This window comes from Tupaia chinensis, unplaced genomic scaffold (genome assembly GCF_000334495.1).
Source record: "Tupaia chinensis unplaced genomic scaffold, TupChi_1.0 Scaffold000644_1, whole genome shotgun sequence".
Classification (NCBI taxonomy): Eukaryota; Metazoa; Chordata; class Mammalia; order Scandentia; family Tupaiidae; genus Tupaia; species Tupaia belangeri.
In genome coordinates, this window is record NW_006160165.1 from 6,299,328 (window position 1) to 6,315,776 (window position 16,449).

The 16,449-nt window shown below is 58.7% G+C and overlaps 1 protein-coding gene across 2 annotated transcripts in view; it reads right to left on the minus strand.

Annotated features, from left to right (window-relative positions):
* Positions 1-16,449, minus strand: part of TUBGCP3 (tubulin gamma complex component 3) — a gene marked incomplete at its 5' end in the record, with an annotated part of 60,728 nt that overhangs the window by 8,064 nt on the left and 36,215 nt on the right. The window contains 6 exon segments of one of the 2 annotated variants that reach the window (XM_014592051.2): positions 1,405-1,536; positions 1,612-1,700; positions 8,617-8,752; positions 12,788-12,856; positions 13,881-14,016; positions 15,562-15,751. In XM_014592051.2, the coding sequence (XP_014447537.1) occupies positions 1,405-1,536; positions 1,612-1,700; positions 8,617-8,752; positions 12,788-12,856; positions 13,881-14,016; positions 15,562-15,751 (752 nt within the window). 2 annotated transcript variants of the gene reach the window in all.

Consider the following 16,449-nt stretch of genomic DNA (forward strand, 5'->3'; position numbering starts at 1 on the left):
TCCCATGTAGTCGACTGCGGTTCGAGTCCTGGACCCAGTGGCTTAAACTCACGCCGGGTATGTGTGTGTGCGTGCCCAGGATCCCGAGAGGAGAATGGAGGAGAAGGGATTGCAGCGTGGCCATCCCCCATGGGGGGTGATTTCTAGCTTTCTGTCTTTCTGTCTCTATCTGTCTCTCTGGCAAGCACAAGCACCCTGTAGCCAAAACCTCTCAAAAAAAAAAAAAATCTATACACACAAAACACCCGCCGCCCTCCCTCCCCAAGGCCACAGAGCAAACACACTGGAACTGCTGCAGGGGAAGGGGGTTAAAAGGCAAAGAGGTTTTCATAACTGAGGACAGCGACCGTGGTGTGACTAAGGGAAGGGTCAGCCCCACTCTCTGCCACCTTTAAGAGAAAAAAGTCTTTAATTAATTAGGGGGAGGGACTTCAATGGCACAGAAAAAAATCACGGTAAAATCTCAGAGCCACTCGGAATTCCCATTAGGCACTTAGGTAGCCAGGACAGGTGTGGCAGCCCACACAACAGGCCGAGGCCAGGCCCAGGGCCTCCCTTCACAGCTGGGAAGACAAGGGCTCCCCACTCGGCCCAGAGAGCACGCGAGCAAGAAAGGCGGAAGAGCACGCCGAGGATGGCTCGGAGGGGTGGGGCGGCCGGGCAAGTGCGGGATGGCGGCGGGGGCTGCGGAGACCCCAGAGGGCGGCCGGGCAAGTGTGGGACACGGGGGTGGATCCTGGGCACGCACGCACATGTGCCCAGTTTGAGTTTAAGCCACTGGGTCCAAGACTCGAACCACAGTCAACTACATGGGAGTCCAGTGACGTAGCCATTATGCCATCTGCTGGTCCCTTCAAAATTTATTTACTTATTTTAATTTGACCAGAGAGGGACAGAGTGAAAGCGAGAGCGAGAGCGAGACAGAGAAAGGGAGAAAGCAAGCTACTAGGTCCAGGACACGAACCGCGACTGCCCATGTGGGAGTCCACCGCCCCTAACCACCACGCCCACCTGCTGTCCCCAGTCTTCTTTCTAACTCATGTAGCTAGATACTGACTGAATGAAGGCCAAGTACAGAAGACAGCGCCTTCCTCACAGACAGCGACAGAGCTGGAGGCCTGCACTCCCCACAGCCCCTGTGCTCTGTACCGCCCGCTCATTCTCTGTGCGCCCACGAGACCATGCACAAGCGGTCCTGTGACACGGCACAGGGAGGCCACGCCTGAGTCCGCACTGTCCCCCCTGCCGCCCCACTCAGGGCTGCTCAGAACCGGGACCTCCTCCATCAGACCTTCAGGAGACGGTCACGACCAGGACAACGTGCTGGTCGGGGTTCCAGACTCTCCACCTGGCTGGGACTAGGGCCCAGACCACCCTCTCCTGTTCCCCAGCAGTCGGCCTTACCCTGGAGTCACCATCCAGCAGACACCGTGAGATGACGGTGTCCAGGAACTCCTCGTGTGCTGCGATGATGTGGTCCAGGTCCTGGGCCTGCTGGACTCTGTTCCAGAGTTCATCCCAAGAACATTCGAGCACCTAGGAAACAAGGGCCCGCATGAGCTCGCCTTCCTCCCAGCGCAGCGCCCCCCTGCCAGCACAACCGCAGCGTACCTCGAACGTGATGTAGTACTGCATCTGGTGGATGAAGTGGACCATCTCAGAGGCCAGGACGTGGCCCTGGTGCAGCACCCCCGCGAGTTCTGCAAGAGAAGCAGAGCCAGCGTCAGCCGTGCGCCAGACACGCCCGGGACCACAGCGCCCTGCCTGCCCTCCTGCCGTCACACGGCAGAGATGGCCTCGGGGCTCGAATGCTCGGCCCCTCCACGGTCGACTCCCGTGCCGTCACGTAAGCAGGACCGAGCTACAGGACCTTCTGGAGGTAAGTCTACGGGGCACGGCGGAAGCCACGTTCAGCTGTATTTGGTTTAATACAGAAGCCTTCCTCGGTAACAGGCGCTGTCCCGAGTAAGGGGGTGCCCTTCCACATGGCTCCCTGCAAGCAGCCGGCCTGGCGCAGGAACCACTTCCCAACCCTGGCTTTCCGGAAACAAGGACGCTTTTTCTAAGGACACGAAGGCACCTTGTCACCCATGGAAAACACAAGCCGCAGAGGGAGCTAGAGACAAGTCCCTCTGCTCTCGTTCTGCAGGAGGTGCCATGGCCACTGAAACACTGGCAGGCCACCACAAGGCACCAAGCTCTGCTCACACTCCCAGCTTCCCTCAAAGCCAAGGACAGGACACTGCTGCAGCGACACACAGTTCGTGTTGGAGCTGAGCCGCAGCAGGGCGGCTGCGGGAGGCTACACCCTGGAAGGGACGCCAGCACATGGATGCTCCATGCACACGGCTGTGCCAGAGACCAGCTGGACCCCTCCCGGGAGGACGCCCAGGAAGTGGAGCACACACTCAGGGTGTGGGCCGGCCCGTAGCCTACTGGTTAAGGGAGCCAGATCCCGCATGGTTTGTATCCCAGCCCTGCAGCTTGAAAAACACAACAGAAGCACATGTGTGCACGCCCCAGGTCCTCCGAGAATGGGTGATGAAAGGACCGCAGCGTGCCACACTCCACTGGGGCGCGTCGCCTCTCCTTCTGTCTCTGTCTCTGAGGCCAGTGCATGCGCCCTCTGGGAAAAACCCACCACAGGGAGGGAAGCGAGACCTAACGTGACGGGCCCTGGAGGGGCTGCTTTGTGCGGGTCAGGGCCATGTGCCCAGGCCTCGCTGTCCTGGTCTAACACATGCTGTTTGCTGCACAGAGAATGGGCAGGGCAGATCTGGTCTACACCTGCAAAATTCACACCCCTGAGCTGACAGCAGATAGGCGATAGGAACCGTGCTCTGCAGCATGGACAAACCCTGTGATGTGCAGGGCAAGGCCTGGCGCTGAGGGGAGCGCTGGGCTGCCAGGAGCCCATGGGTGCAGCCAGGACTGAGGCCAGGGCCTGGGTCTCTGAGGAGCTCGAGCCGTGGCATGTGGAGAGGCAGAGGAAGGGAGGAGAGCTCAGTGGGCCTGAGGTCCGGGGAGACCACGGAGCATGTTTCGCACTCCCTCAGGAGAGACCTCAGGAGAGAAGGTACAGCCCTTGTGAAACGTGCGTCGAGCAACAGAAGATGTTTCAAAAATAAGCTTCAAAAAAAATGGGGGCAGGGAACCAGCAGTTAGCGTAATGGCTATGTCGCTGGACTCCCACATAGTCGACCGCGGTTCGTGTCCCAGACCCGGTGGCTTAAAACTCGCGCTGGGCGCGTGTGCGTGCGTGCCCAAGCTCTCGAGAGGAGAATGGAGAAGGGATTGCGGCGTGACCATTCCCCCTGGGGGGGGAGATCTCGCTTTCTGTCTCTATGTCTCTCTCTGTCTGTCTGGAGAGCGCACGCGCCCTATAGCAAAAACCTTTCCAAAAAAAAAAAAAGAAAAAAAAAATGGGGGCAGACTTTACTGGGGGATGCGCGATGACAGAGCACACAGGTGAGTCGATGAAGCTCGCGTAGAGGGGGGTGGCGAACGGGGGGCAGTCCCACCTCAAATGCCTGCTGGGCTTCTGAGCTTCACCGATGCCAGCTCCCACCACGAGCAGCCCACGGAGCATGCAGCTGTGACAGCCAGAGGCCACGCATCCACATCCGGATGGAGAGCCCTGCCAGCACTGGCCTGCTATGAGGTTCCACCAGGCAGCGCCTCGAGGGAGTGCATCGGCTTGGCCCGAGGGCCCCGCAGACACAGCAGCCACCGCCCAAGGGCTGGGTATCACTTCAGCAGAAAGCGCAGAACAAAGGAAGGGGCTTGGGCCCCACGGGGTGCAGGTGGCAGGGCACTACTGCAGCACTGAGCCGGATGGGGAGGCCTGGGTTTCGAGTCCCGGCATAACCTGGACATAGAGGGTGTGCTAACAGCCATGGCTGGATGGAAGCTGGGAGAGGACGCAGCATAGCAAGACACTGTCAGGGTCCCTGTCTCTCTCATTCTCTGTCTCATGAAAGGAAAAGCAGCCTTAAGAACAGGAGGAGAGGCTAAGCTTTCCCACTAACACTCAGGGCCTGCTCAACAAAGCCACAGCGCCAGCCGTCTTCTGGCTCGGAGATCCCGAGGGAACGGCGCCCATCTGTCCCTGCGCCTGGGGTTGGAGCCCCAAGCTCGGATGAAGGACTGCAGCTCCCCCGGCCGACGCCGCCCATCCGCAACCACCGTTCTCAGGGCAGGCATAGCGTGCATCCTGGAGGCTGAGCCGAACACGCTGGGCCCTGCCTGTGAGCAGTCTGACACACATGCAGGAGTGTTGCTGACCTCCAGCTGCGCGAGGCCGGCGGCCAGGGCTCGGTGCTCTCTTCCAGAGCCTCGCCGCTGGGCGCCCGGAATGTGCCTGCACTCCGCAGTGGCATGGTTGCCGTGCCCACGCTCTTCTCTCTGTGGCTGACCCACAGGCGGCCACGTGATCACGGCGATCCCAAAGCAAAGCAGCCTAGGCCCAAGCCCAACAAGCACCCGGCTAGGGGGTCTGCCTGACAGAGGTGGCCCAGAGCTGCCTAGAGCACCGCAGAGACCTGGCTCATTTGCAACTCTTGCCTGCCCTCTACAGGTCGTGGGAAGAGCTTCACACTGACTTCCACACACAAGGGCCCAGGGGCTGGGTCCTGCTGTCCCTGCTGCGGGACTGGCAGTGCCCTGCCCTCCGGGTTCCCTTAGCCCAGCGCAGAGCTGGTAAAACCACAAAGGTCTACTCTAAGACAAATGCTCCGAAGCTGTCCAGAATGTGAGGTCAGCTCCCACGGCCTGTGCTACCCCAGCTCTGGGGTGGGCCGGCACCGTGGGGAGGGGAGGTGGCTGAGGCTGCCAGGAGCCCTGGGCTCAGCACCAGGCCCACTTGCAAGGGCCAGGCACAGCGGCGGGCTGGCAGGCGGGGAAAGGAGGGTCCCGGCATGGCAAGACTTTGTCAGAGAAGTAACTCTCTCCCTCTGCCCCACACTTCCCTTCTGCCTAAAAGGAAGGGCGTTGTCATCCAAGTCCCGCCTCGCTGGCTGCTCCAGGCTTATTCCGGAGACACCTGCGAGAACCAGGGTTCTCCCTGTGTCTGGCTGCGGAATCCCCAAGCACCTTGGGGGCTCTTCCCGACATTCACTGGCTGGGTGCGGGGCGGGGGACAAGCCATCATGAGGGACCCTGTACTCCACTTCGGGTCACTTACTGGAGCCCAGCAGCAGCCCGGCCCTGCCCCAGATGGGATACTGAGACACAAGTAAAGGAGTTGGCCACGGGGGACACAGGACGGCCCCGGCACCCGTGTGGGACACGGTTCGCTCAGCTGGAGAAGGGTCTCAGGCCGAGTTGGGCACAGAGGGTTTTACATCTGCAGACCACAAAAGCAAGTGTCTTTGGAGAACACCTAAAATCATTCTCCACACGGTCACTTCACGGAGTCCGAGCTCCGATGCGCACTACGGGCCCTGCCATTCCCGGGGACAGAAAGCTTGTGGGGCGCTGCGCGGAAGGAGCCTGGCGACCTAGCGGTGGTGGCCATCTCACCGCCCTTCCCACCCTTTTCTGCAACCCTGGAACCTGCGCCAGCTCTTGAGGTGACCGTGGGCTGCGATAAGGGCAGTCTGTGGTCCTGACAGCGTGCACAGAGCACCCACAGCAGCCAGGGCCAGGCCACACCCGTGCAGCCCACAGCAGCCGCCACGGCAGACAGCAGCCCAGTGGGTCTTACGATGCAAGGAGGTAAACGTGTCTCGGAAGTGACCAAGTGGTGAGAAGGAGGACAGCAGACAAAGCCACTCGGACAGCGAGCCCTCGGTTGTGTCTGAGGCCCTGGGCCAGGCCGACGCCGCTGCTTTCCCGGCTGCTCTCCTCCCTGTGCACTCTGCATGAGGACGGGCCAGGCGTGCAGGGGAAGTGTGGTGAGCGTGCGGCAGCAATGGGGGCCGCCTCAACTCCTGCTCATGTCCTCGTCCGGCGGGCCAGGGCACAGGCCTCATGTCCCAGGTCCCTGTGCCGCTCAGTGCCGGGTGAGGGACCTTGTGTGGCTGCAGGTGCGGCCTGAGCCGCCTCGTCGCCCTCGAGCCGCAGCCACAGCACCTCTGCACCCCCGGCTCGGGCAGGCTCCGGGCTCCCGACTGGGGCCTGGAAAGACTGTGGAGCAGGCCCGAGCGTGAAGGGCCAGCCATGCTCTGCGGCCCAGGAGCCCCTCCTGGGAGAGGGCCGGCTCCACCAGCACCCACCGCACTTGCCATTCGGAGTGAACACTGGCTGCCACTCCCCTCCTCGCTCCCTGCGAACCGCCCGGGCCTGTCCACGTGCCCGTTTCCAGTTCCTGACCAAGTCGAGAGAGAGGCAGAGAGGGAGTCTGCTCCAGCCAGGCCCGCATGCTGGGTCTGGGCTAGGGACCTGGAGACCCGAGGCGGGCCAGGGTCGGGGACAGAAAGGGTCCGTTCTCTCTCTCTCTCTCCATTCATCCGTCTGTCCTCCCTTCCTTAATCTTTGCGCTAGGACACATGTGCTTGTCATGGAGCGATCATGGAAGTAAAGGTGAGAACCCACCCCCAGGAAGGGTGGCTGCTCCACAATCCCTCCTCCCTTCTCCTCCTGGATTTTGGGCATGCATGCATAGGCGCATGCACGCAGTGTGATTTTCAAGCCTCTGGGCCTGGGATTCAAACCACAGTCAGCCAGGTGAGAGTCCAGCACCCTAACCCCCACACCACCTGCTGGCCCTGGGTGGGTACCTTTGTTTTTATCATTTTAGACAAGAAATAACGCAGGGCTCAGGTGCAGGCCCCGAATGTGCTACTCCTTACATCGTCCTTGCGGTGGAGACCACCCCACCCGCCATCTCGGAGCCCCGCGCCCGCGCTCCGCAGTGCCTAATCCTCTGTTCTGTGAGTGTCCTAAACTCAGAAGAGAATGAAAGAAAGAACACTATTTCTGGATTAGAATTATACTGAAATTTTTACTACTGAAGTCTTAGTTTTTCATGAAAAATGAACGTGTTATTTTTCCTCAAGAAACTGATAAGTCAACTTTATTTCTAATAAAGACTCAAAACACCATTGTGTCGAGGGGTGGGCCCCCTCTGTCCCCCAGCCCCTTGTCCTAACCACACACTGAGGCTGAGCGACACACGCGAAGCGGGCACACGAGGCGGGCACACGAGGCGCGCATCCAGGGCAGTTCCTAGGGAGCCTGCGTCTAACCAGAGTGCTCAGTCACCGCCGCCCTCGGGCCAGTGGGGCAGGTACATAGAACACCGCTCCCTCTGGGCTGGCAGAGGGGATCACAGCCTGACGTCGGACGTGGGCACGGTTCTCTCGGGAACCCAGTCGCAAGCTCGTGCACGTAGGGAGCCAGAGCCCACAGGCCAACCGAGTTCATGCCTCGGCACCAAAGGCCTGAACAGCACGCCAGGGGCACGTCTGCATGCACACATGTACACATGTGCCTGGGACCCTAACGGGGCGGACGGATGGGAGAAAGGACCGTGGCGTACCCAGGCCCCGTGGGGACGCGCTCTCTCGGGGTACAGGCGCTCTGGCAGCAGGAGCCCACTCCACGAGCACGGCGGCGGCCATCTGGGCCAGAGGATGCGTGCTCCGTGCCGTGTGTGCGAGCAGTGCCGAGCTGTGCAGAGGTCTGGGGGCAGCCCGAGGGATGCTGGGTAACCAGCCGGCTGACCTCTGCTCAGGATGCTGCGTGGCCATGACAACTTTAAAACACTTCTTGTAAACTCAAGGTAAGAAAGAAACTCTAACAAAAATATGGCAGCAAACAATTTTCTGAAAAAAGTAAAAAAAAAATCTGTACAGCACGAAAAAAAATTTTTACAAAGAAAAAGCGTTAATCCTCAGCAGTGATTTTTAAAGCATAAAATAGATCTAAAAGGACTTTCATGTTCACCTACCAGACCGACGCCCCCCAGCAGGCAGGGCAGCAGGTGCCCTCGCACCAAGACCCGGGCCACAGGTGCAGCCGACACGGGCACAGCACACCGGCAACGTGCCTGACGGGGCGGGGCAGAGCCCGGGCACGCACATGGCCCTGGTACCAGCATAGCCACGGACATGCCGAGAGCCCAGCCCTTCCTCTTCGAAGACACCCAAGAGCCGGGCTCACAGTGAGAGTGCCCACGCACACTGAGGAGCACTAGCAAGACACACATGCGGCGTGACGGGCTTCCTGGGGCGGCCCAGTGAAGAGAGCAGGCATCCACGTGGCTGGCCACAGTTCCAGCGTCCCAGCCCTTGTGGCTTGAAAAACGCGTATGTGCAAACCTGGGATCATGAGGGAGGAGAGGCGGAGGAGGGACTGCAGCGGGGCCCCTCCCCGCAGCTCTAGCTTCCTCTCACTCTGGCAAGCACCTGTGCCCTCTGGCAATTATAACTAATTCATTCATTCACAAAATAAATTCATTATCTGGAAAAAATCTAGCTTGACACAAAGTCTGTTTTCTGATCTGCCCTGAAATTAAGCATTATTGCAAGCGGGCCTTTTCACAAAAACCAAAGCCAGAGCACAGCAGTCGACCCCCGCAAGGAGCTCAAGGACACCGGTGTGTGGCGGTGCCCAGCTGCTGGCCCGCACAGGCTCCCGGGCGGGGCCAGCCCGTCGCACGCCCGGGGCTCGTACCTGGCATGGTCCGCAGCAGCTTGGCGTTGCACATGTGCCCCTTGCGGACATCGGTGAGGATGTACTCCATGCGCTTGGCCCTCCACAGGAAGTTGAACGCCCGCAGGTAGTGGCTCATGCACTCCCGTGTGAACACCTGGGGACGACAGGGCAGGCTGAGCATGCGCAGAGGCAGCCTCCAGGCAGACCTATCTAAGAGCCAGAACGGAGTGCACCTCCAGTCTAGTCAGGCCTCCGCAGCATCAGGAACTGACGTGGCACTGTTCAGGGCAGCCACAGTCTAACCATGCCTGAGTCACTGACGTGCCAAGGAGACCGTGATGACAGACGGGGCTTTTCTTTTAACTCCTTACAGTCTTCGGCTTGCCCGAGGGCAAGTGTGCTCATGGGGAGAGAAAGCGGGAAAGGGCAGAAGGTGGACAAAGGGGGTGGGTCCCCCACGGGACGTGGTCAAGCCACAGTCGATCCCTTCTTCTCTCCCCTTCTGGGATCACAGGCATGCATGCGTGCACGCCTGGCATGATTTTCAGGCTACCGGGTCCAGGACTTGAACCACAGGGTTGGTTGGCCACGTGGGATCCAGTCGCCTTCACCACCACACCAATGGCTGGCCTGTCAGTAGCTAACGGTCATGGGAAAAGTCGTGACATGCTTTTGTATAAAAACACGCTATGGCTTCCCCACAGCCCGACGTTGCTAGGTCAGTTTTACAGATGAAGACAGAACGCGTAGGGTGACACCGTGAGGACGCGCCTTCTCGGGTTGTTTCTGCGGAGACTCCTTCCTGCTTCCGCCCCCCAGCGGAGCCGCGGGTGAGGCCTTGCACTCAGCCCTAGGTGGACGGAGACACAACCCCAGGCTGACGGTGTGGCCTCAGCCTGCACCCCAGCACATCCTGGCAACGTGTGGCACTGCACTGGGCCGGGGTTTTTATTTCGAGAGAGACTGTTGCTATAGAGCGTGTGCACTCCAGAGAGGGAGGGACAAGCAGAGGGCAAGAACTCACCCAGGGCGGGTCGCCACGCCGCCATCCTTTTTCTTCCACTCTCCTCTCAGGGTTTTGGGCATGCATGCACATGTGCTTGGTATGTGTTTCAAGCTGGTCTGGGACTCGAACCACAGTCAGCTATGTGGGTCTAGTGACATAACCATTACACCATCTGCTGGTCCCACAACCAGAGCTTTTTTTTTTTTTAAGACAGATTTTTTTGGTATAGGGTGCATGCGCTCACCAGAGACAGAGACAAAAAGCGAGAAATCACTCCCTGGGCGGATGGCCACACTGCCATCCCTTCTCCATTCTCCTCTCGAGGTCTTGGGCACGTGCCCACACACATCTGGTGTGAGTTTTAAGCTGCTGGGTCCGGGACTCGAACCACAGTCGACAATGTTGGGACATAACCAGTAAGCCATCTGCTGGTCACACAAGTAGGGATCTAAAACGCAGCCTGGAGCTGCCTGAACACGGACTGGAGCTATGGCTCTGGCCCACCCGAGGTCTGGGCGGCAGGACTCACGGTCCCAGTGCCCGCGGCTGCTGAGGGAGTCCGGGGGGACCCCCCAGGCCATCTGTTCACACATGCTTTCGATTCGCAGCTTCGGTGCTCGCAGGTGGTTTCACGAGCAGGGCAGCAGAGCCACGGGGAGCCATGCTGCCCCTGGGACACCAGCTCCATCCGCACAGCAGACAAACGGCTCCAGCGTGACACGCTGCAAACCACAGCCAGACCCACTCCTCACACCACCACATGCTCGGCACCTACGTGGCGCCTTATCCTTCCCAGAGACCAGGGCTCCCGGCGGGCGCTCGCGGCAGCAGGACGAGGCCGGGCTGGGCTCTGAGCGGAGATCCTCCCGCCTAGCTGCTCCAAGCACAGGGCCTTCACTCTTGGCGCCCTCCTGCACCTTACTGTCTGCTCCCACCCGCAGCAGAGTCCTGGACCCAGTGGCTTAAAACTCACGCCGGCCCATGTGCCTGCGTGCCCAAGATCCCGAGAGGAGAACGGAAGAGAAGGGGTTGCAGTGTGGCCATCCCCCCGGGAGAATTTCTCACTTTCTGTCTCTGTCTCCTTGTGTCTCCAAAGAGCGCACGTGCCCTATCGCAAAAAATCTCTCTGTAGAGAACAACAAAATAGGACCTGCAGAAAACCCATCTCTCCCAAACGGTGACTCCAATACTCTGAGAAACGCTACTGCCCTCCCACCTTTCTAGCAACGCTCGTATCACATCACGTGCCATTCAACCTCCCCCAAGTGCCCTCAGGCCCTGGCCCTGGCCCCCAGATCTGTCGGCGTGTGCCATGGCTCCGGCTCCGGCTCCAGCAAGCACACCGACCACACGCGACCCCAGAACCTGTACAGTCACAACTGGCCGACGTCAGCACTGCCAGGGATCGCTCCCACACCATGCCAGTAGATGCGGCTGCTCTGTCCTCCACCCACCACCGACCCACAGGAGGCGGCATGCACATAGACGCTGATTTGTCACGTACAGGACAGATACGGCAGTGATGGAATGTCCTTCCTAGAGCGCTTACACCAAGTGGAGCCTCTAAACACCGAACACTCAGCAGAATGCTGCATGGCCAACTGTCTACCAACGCACATCCAGTGCACGGCTCGACAGTCAGCCACGCCACACCCTGACTGCCGTCCCGCTCTGCTACGAACACGTGTCGCAACGCACCCAGGTGGACAGGGCAGCGAGTCGACGGTGTCTACGCCAGGGACTGTTCGAGCTATCACATCTTTCTGTGCATTACAACTCTGAAAAGTTGTTCTGGACTTAACTGAGGCAAAAGGCTAATTAAATATGACAAAAATTAAATTTAAGAGCAGTTACAAATTTAGAATAAGGAGCTTCGACCTTACAAAGTTACACGTGGGAATTTGTGGTAGAAAACGTGCAAAGCCGTGGTCTCTAAGCAGGCACGGGGCATGTTCATTAGAGGCAATTCTGTTACCCACATGCCGGAGGGGTGAGCTCAACTCTGACCAAATTATTCCCTTGTGAGTGTTATCTGTGCCTGGAGGGGTGAGGCACAGCCAAGTCAGACACCACAAGAGCCCCCAGGAGGGAGCCCAGCTGCACACGCTCCTTCTGACGAGGCCTCCTCCAGGAAGGAGCCCGGCTGCACACACTCCTTCTGACGAGGCCTCCTCCTCCTCCAGGAGGTAGCCGGGCGAGCACACTCCTTCCAACAGGGCCTCCTCCTCCAGGAGGGAGTCCAGCCGTGCACACTCCCTCGGAGGGGGCCTCCTCCGGCAGCACGGGAAGGCAACAGCCCCTGCAGCTCCTCAGTGGGACATAACAGAGATAAGTCCCAGTGGTGTCCTGGCCACAGAGAATGTCCTCGAGTCAGAGCAAAAAAACAAACGAGCACTACGGAGAGCATTTTAAAGGCTGAAATGAAAAAGGACAACTGTCCTGGTCACTGTCATGATGCGCAGTGAAAAAAAAATGGCACCTTCTCTCCTGGGGGAAAGCCCTGTGAACAACAGCACAGCTGTTTGCTGAGCACCTGAAACGATGGTCAAGTACCGAGTGTTATCTAAGTAGTGAAATGTGATTCCCCTAGATATACCTTACACTTCCTTCTAAATGAGCTCTACAGTTAACGAATAATCGAAGGGAATGAACAATCCACTTGTTAAGTACCTGCTGAAACCTATGACAGAACAAATTTTTATTTTGGAGAGGTTTTTGCTATAGGGCACGTGCACTCGCCAAAAAGACAAAGACAGAAAGACAGAAAGCGAGAAATCACCTCCCAGGGGGATGGTCACGCCGCAATCCCTTCTCCTCCATTCTCCTCTCAGGATCTTGGGCACATACGCACATGCGTCTGGTGTTAAGTTTAAGCAACCGGGTCTGAGATTCGAACTGCTGTCGACTACATGGGAGTCCAGTGACATAGCCATTATGCTAACTGCTGGCCCCAGAACAAATATTTTTAAGAATTCTTAAAATAATGGTGCATTTGAGCCTCGTTAATGATTATTTAGAACACACACACACACACATAATTCTGGTTTCAGTATTCTCTCAATGAGTATACCCACGATGTCAAGTGATCATTTTCATTAGAAATTCCTTAAGAAGAACACCAACTTTAAACGACGAAACACCGAACAGAAATTGCTGATAGACTTACAAAGTCCATGGTCTTACCGTTGCAATCGGCCCATCGACGTGGTAGTCTAGGCTGAAGACATCCCACCCGGTGTCCCCTGGAGAAACCTAAGAGCAGATGCAAACGAACAATTGCAAAGCTGGAAACTTTCTGCTGAAGAACTCGTCAACTTAAAAGCACACAAACAAGGGGACCAGCAGTTAGCGTAATGGCTATGTCGCTGGACTCCCACGTAGTTGACTGCGGTTCGCGTCCCAGCCCGGTGGCTTAAAACTCACGCCGCGTGTGTGTGCGTGCGTGCCCAAGATCCCAAGAGGAGAATGGAGGAGAAGGGATTGCAGCGTGGCCATCCCCCCTGGGGGGTGATTTCTCACTTTCTGTCTCTCTGTCTCTGTCTGTCTGTCTGGCAAGCGCACGCGCCCTTCAGTCTGTCTGTATGGCAAGCGCACGCGCCCTATAGCGAAAACCTCTCAAAAAAATTAATTAATTAAAAATTAAAAATTAAAAAAAAAAAAAAAGCACACAAACAAACAGACAAAAGCGCAGTAAAGTTATGCCCGATGCCAAGGCGCTGCGCCCTGGGCGAGGGGACGGCACAGGCACACTCAGAGGCTGGGGGAGCAGGTGCTGGGATGGTGACCGACGAGGACTGACTGCATCAACATGCTCCAGACCCCTCGGATCTGCACTTCAGGAGAGCTGGCTGGGGACAGTCATGTCTGAGAGCCCCACCCACACCCCACACCAGGCACGCCGACGGGGGAGAGGCCTCGTCACCATGCACCATGTCTCATGCCTCCCGCCAATCGGCCACGAGGGCCAGCACGCCTCACTAGGCACCTGGAATTGCTCCTAAGCCTGGCGAGGCGTCTCAGACCCTGTCCAGGACAAGTCAGCAGCCGTCGGGCAGTCCCTTCATGAGGGGAGCACACTGAGACCCTGATTTAGGGAAGCGAGCTACCTCAACTTCCCACTGAGTGACAGTGACAGAGCGGCGTTCACACTGGGACTGCCCAGGTTTCAGGAAGGACCAGACCACTTGAGTCTCACTGCACCCGAGCGACCCTGGCTAGGACCCGGGAGAGCCTCTTGCTGTGCTAGGGGTGGCATTTGCAAGGCGGAGCACGGTACCTCCAGCAGCCTCACGTCCAGCCTCCGGAGGATCTCAGGACTGTCAAACTGCGCGTTGGTGGCCCTGACGGCGGTTTCGAGAATTCCGGTCAAGTTATGTTGGTACAAAGTCGTAGCTGGACGGGCGAGTTCTGGTCTTCACAAAGTTTTTCAAAATTAAATATTATTTGAATACTTAACAAACTTTAAAACACAGAAATTATACAATGCACAAGTTCAAACTGTAAAAACCAAAAGCACACATGGGACAGCGCGAGCACGTGGTGAGATGCGCGGTCCGGCTGAGCCCGGGCCACTGGGGGCGCCGAGCGCGTCAGCTCAGTTCCTGACCCGGAGACCAGCCTGCAAGCAGCACGGAACATCATGATCTCCCACACACCCAGGGAAACAGGGCTCTGGGAAACCACAGCCATCAGACGAGCGGGCGTCGTGGGCCAGAGGCCCCCGGCCCCCAAGGGCCCAGCCTGCACTGCCGAACACCAAGCTGCAAGGGCCTCTCACAACTGAACTCACGTGCATGTAGGGGCCAGCCACAAGGGGCTCCCTCACGGGCGAGTTCACACCCTCCCGAAGGCCCTGTACTGAGGGCCTCTCGTGAGCAAACACACCCACCCGGAGGGGCCAGCCACAAGGGGCTCCCTCACGAGTGAGCAACATGCCCATGGAAGGACAGCGTGCGGCGTGCTGCCAGGACCCCGCTCCTGTGTGGCAGACTGCGGGTGGCTGGAAGGCGGCCCATGGGGCCGAGTGTCCAACAAGGTGGGTCCTACACGCAGCACCACCTTGGCTCGGAACTGGCTCCAGACGCGCTTCCCGCCTGTGTGTAGCCTGTCCTGACGGGCCCCGAGAGGCGCCGCTCACGCTGCAGGGCTGTGCCCGAAGGCCCGGACGACTGCCGGTAGCACTTGGGTGTCCCAGCCTGGTAGAGGCACAGTTAGACGTCACAGCACAGCTGCACGACAGCCTGCAGAGCCCGCACGCACACACGGACGCAGACACCACTACCGCATCCCCACCCATGAGCTCTCGGCAGCCCCTGCAGCCTGGGACGCTGGCAGAGGGGACTCAGGAACAGACTGTTCTGTGCCCGGGTTCTAGTGTCCTAAGGGAACATCAAAACCAGGGAGCTTCCATCCCAGGGAGTGCCTGCGTGAGTGCCCCCGGGGCCGTGCCGTGCCACGCCGGGCGCACACTCATCGGCACGGCCGAGCCTAGGCACGCTCACGCCTGCACCGTCTCTAGAGCTCTGGGTGGGGACGAGGACACCCATCAGGAAAAGAAAGAATAGGCAGGGACTCTGTTGTTTTCACATGGGACATTAACTGAGAATACGGAGCCAAAAGTTCCATTTTTAAATATCCATTTCATTTTTTGGGTGAATCTCAAACTGAAGCTAAAGTGGACTGTGACTAATGGGCCCTCTCCCATGGCCCAGGGACACCAGCACCCGTCGTGACTGAAGCCCAGCCCGTGGCCACACGGCTGCGGGCACCAGAGCAGCAGGAGGCCTTCGGAAGGCCTCCGGGAAAAGTACAGTCCCAGCCTTTCAGCTTCTGCCTCTGAGATGTGCTCTGACAACTGACCCACCTCCTCTAACCCCATTTACTCTTTCCAACCAAGACGGTGAGACCCGCTGCGCGATGCGTGCCACACGCCCAGGAGCGCCCGCCCGCCGCCTTACTTGAGCAGGTCCATCAGGTGCCGTATGAAGTCGCCCTGGCCGAGGAGCAGGTAGCGCCGCATGGCCTGCATGTGCTCCAGTAGGCTGTACTTCTTGTTGAGGACATCCAACAGGTATTTGCTGGTCTCAAAATAAGCAGCGTCAATCCTCCCCTGGAAGGCGTTTTCTAGATCTGTGAGCAAGTCCGCAGCTACAAAGGCACGGGCAGGACGGGGCGGGCATCTGTTACCCGCAGGAGCCCACGGACACCGCACACTGCGCCTGGCTGCACGACGGCGCAGGACACACATCTGTTACCGGGACAGGGTGTGGGGCACGCACAGAGCCTGGGCCACACAACGGCGTGGGGCAGGGGTGTGGGGCACGCACAGAGCCTGGGGCTCAGGTGTTCCCGGGAACGCAGGCCTACGGGGCAGGGAGCGCTGCCTGGGGCGGTGACGCTGCAGAACCCGCAGGTGGCTCCATGGTCCGCAGGAGGCAGGGTCTCGGCACTGTCTGGCGACATGGTTCTCAAGGTGTAAATAATTTTCTCTAGAAATGTTTTCACTAGGCCGTTAAGTTGTTACAGATTTTCGCTCCAGAAAAAAGGTTTAAATAGATTCTAGCCCACAGTAGTCTATAGAAGACATAAAATCCAGAGCCTCCTCATCCATTCTCTGCTCAAGGGCCCAGGCATTTCCTATGTTGCCCTTGTTAAAATGCCACTTCACCCTCCATTCCGTTTCACAGCCTCCGACTGCCGCGGGCCAGCAGAGGGCTGGCAGCGCTCACCACCGCACGGCAGCACGGCAGGGCTCCTGTCTCTCTCCTCCTCAGCTCTGCCAGGAACTGGAGAGCAGAACCATGTCCCCCAGACACTGGCGACAGCAGGGGTTGGGGGGGGGGGGG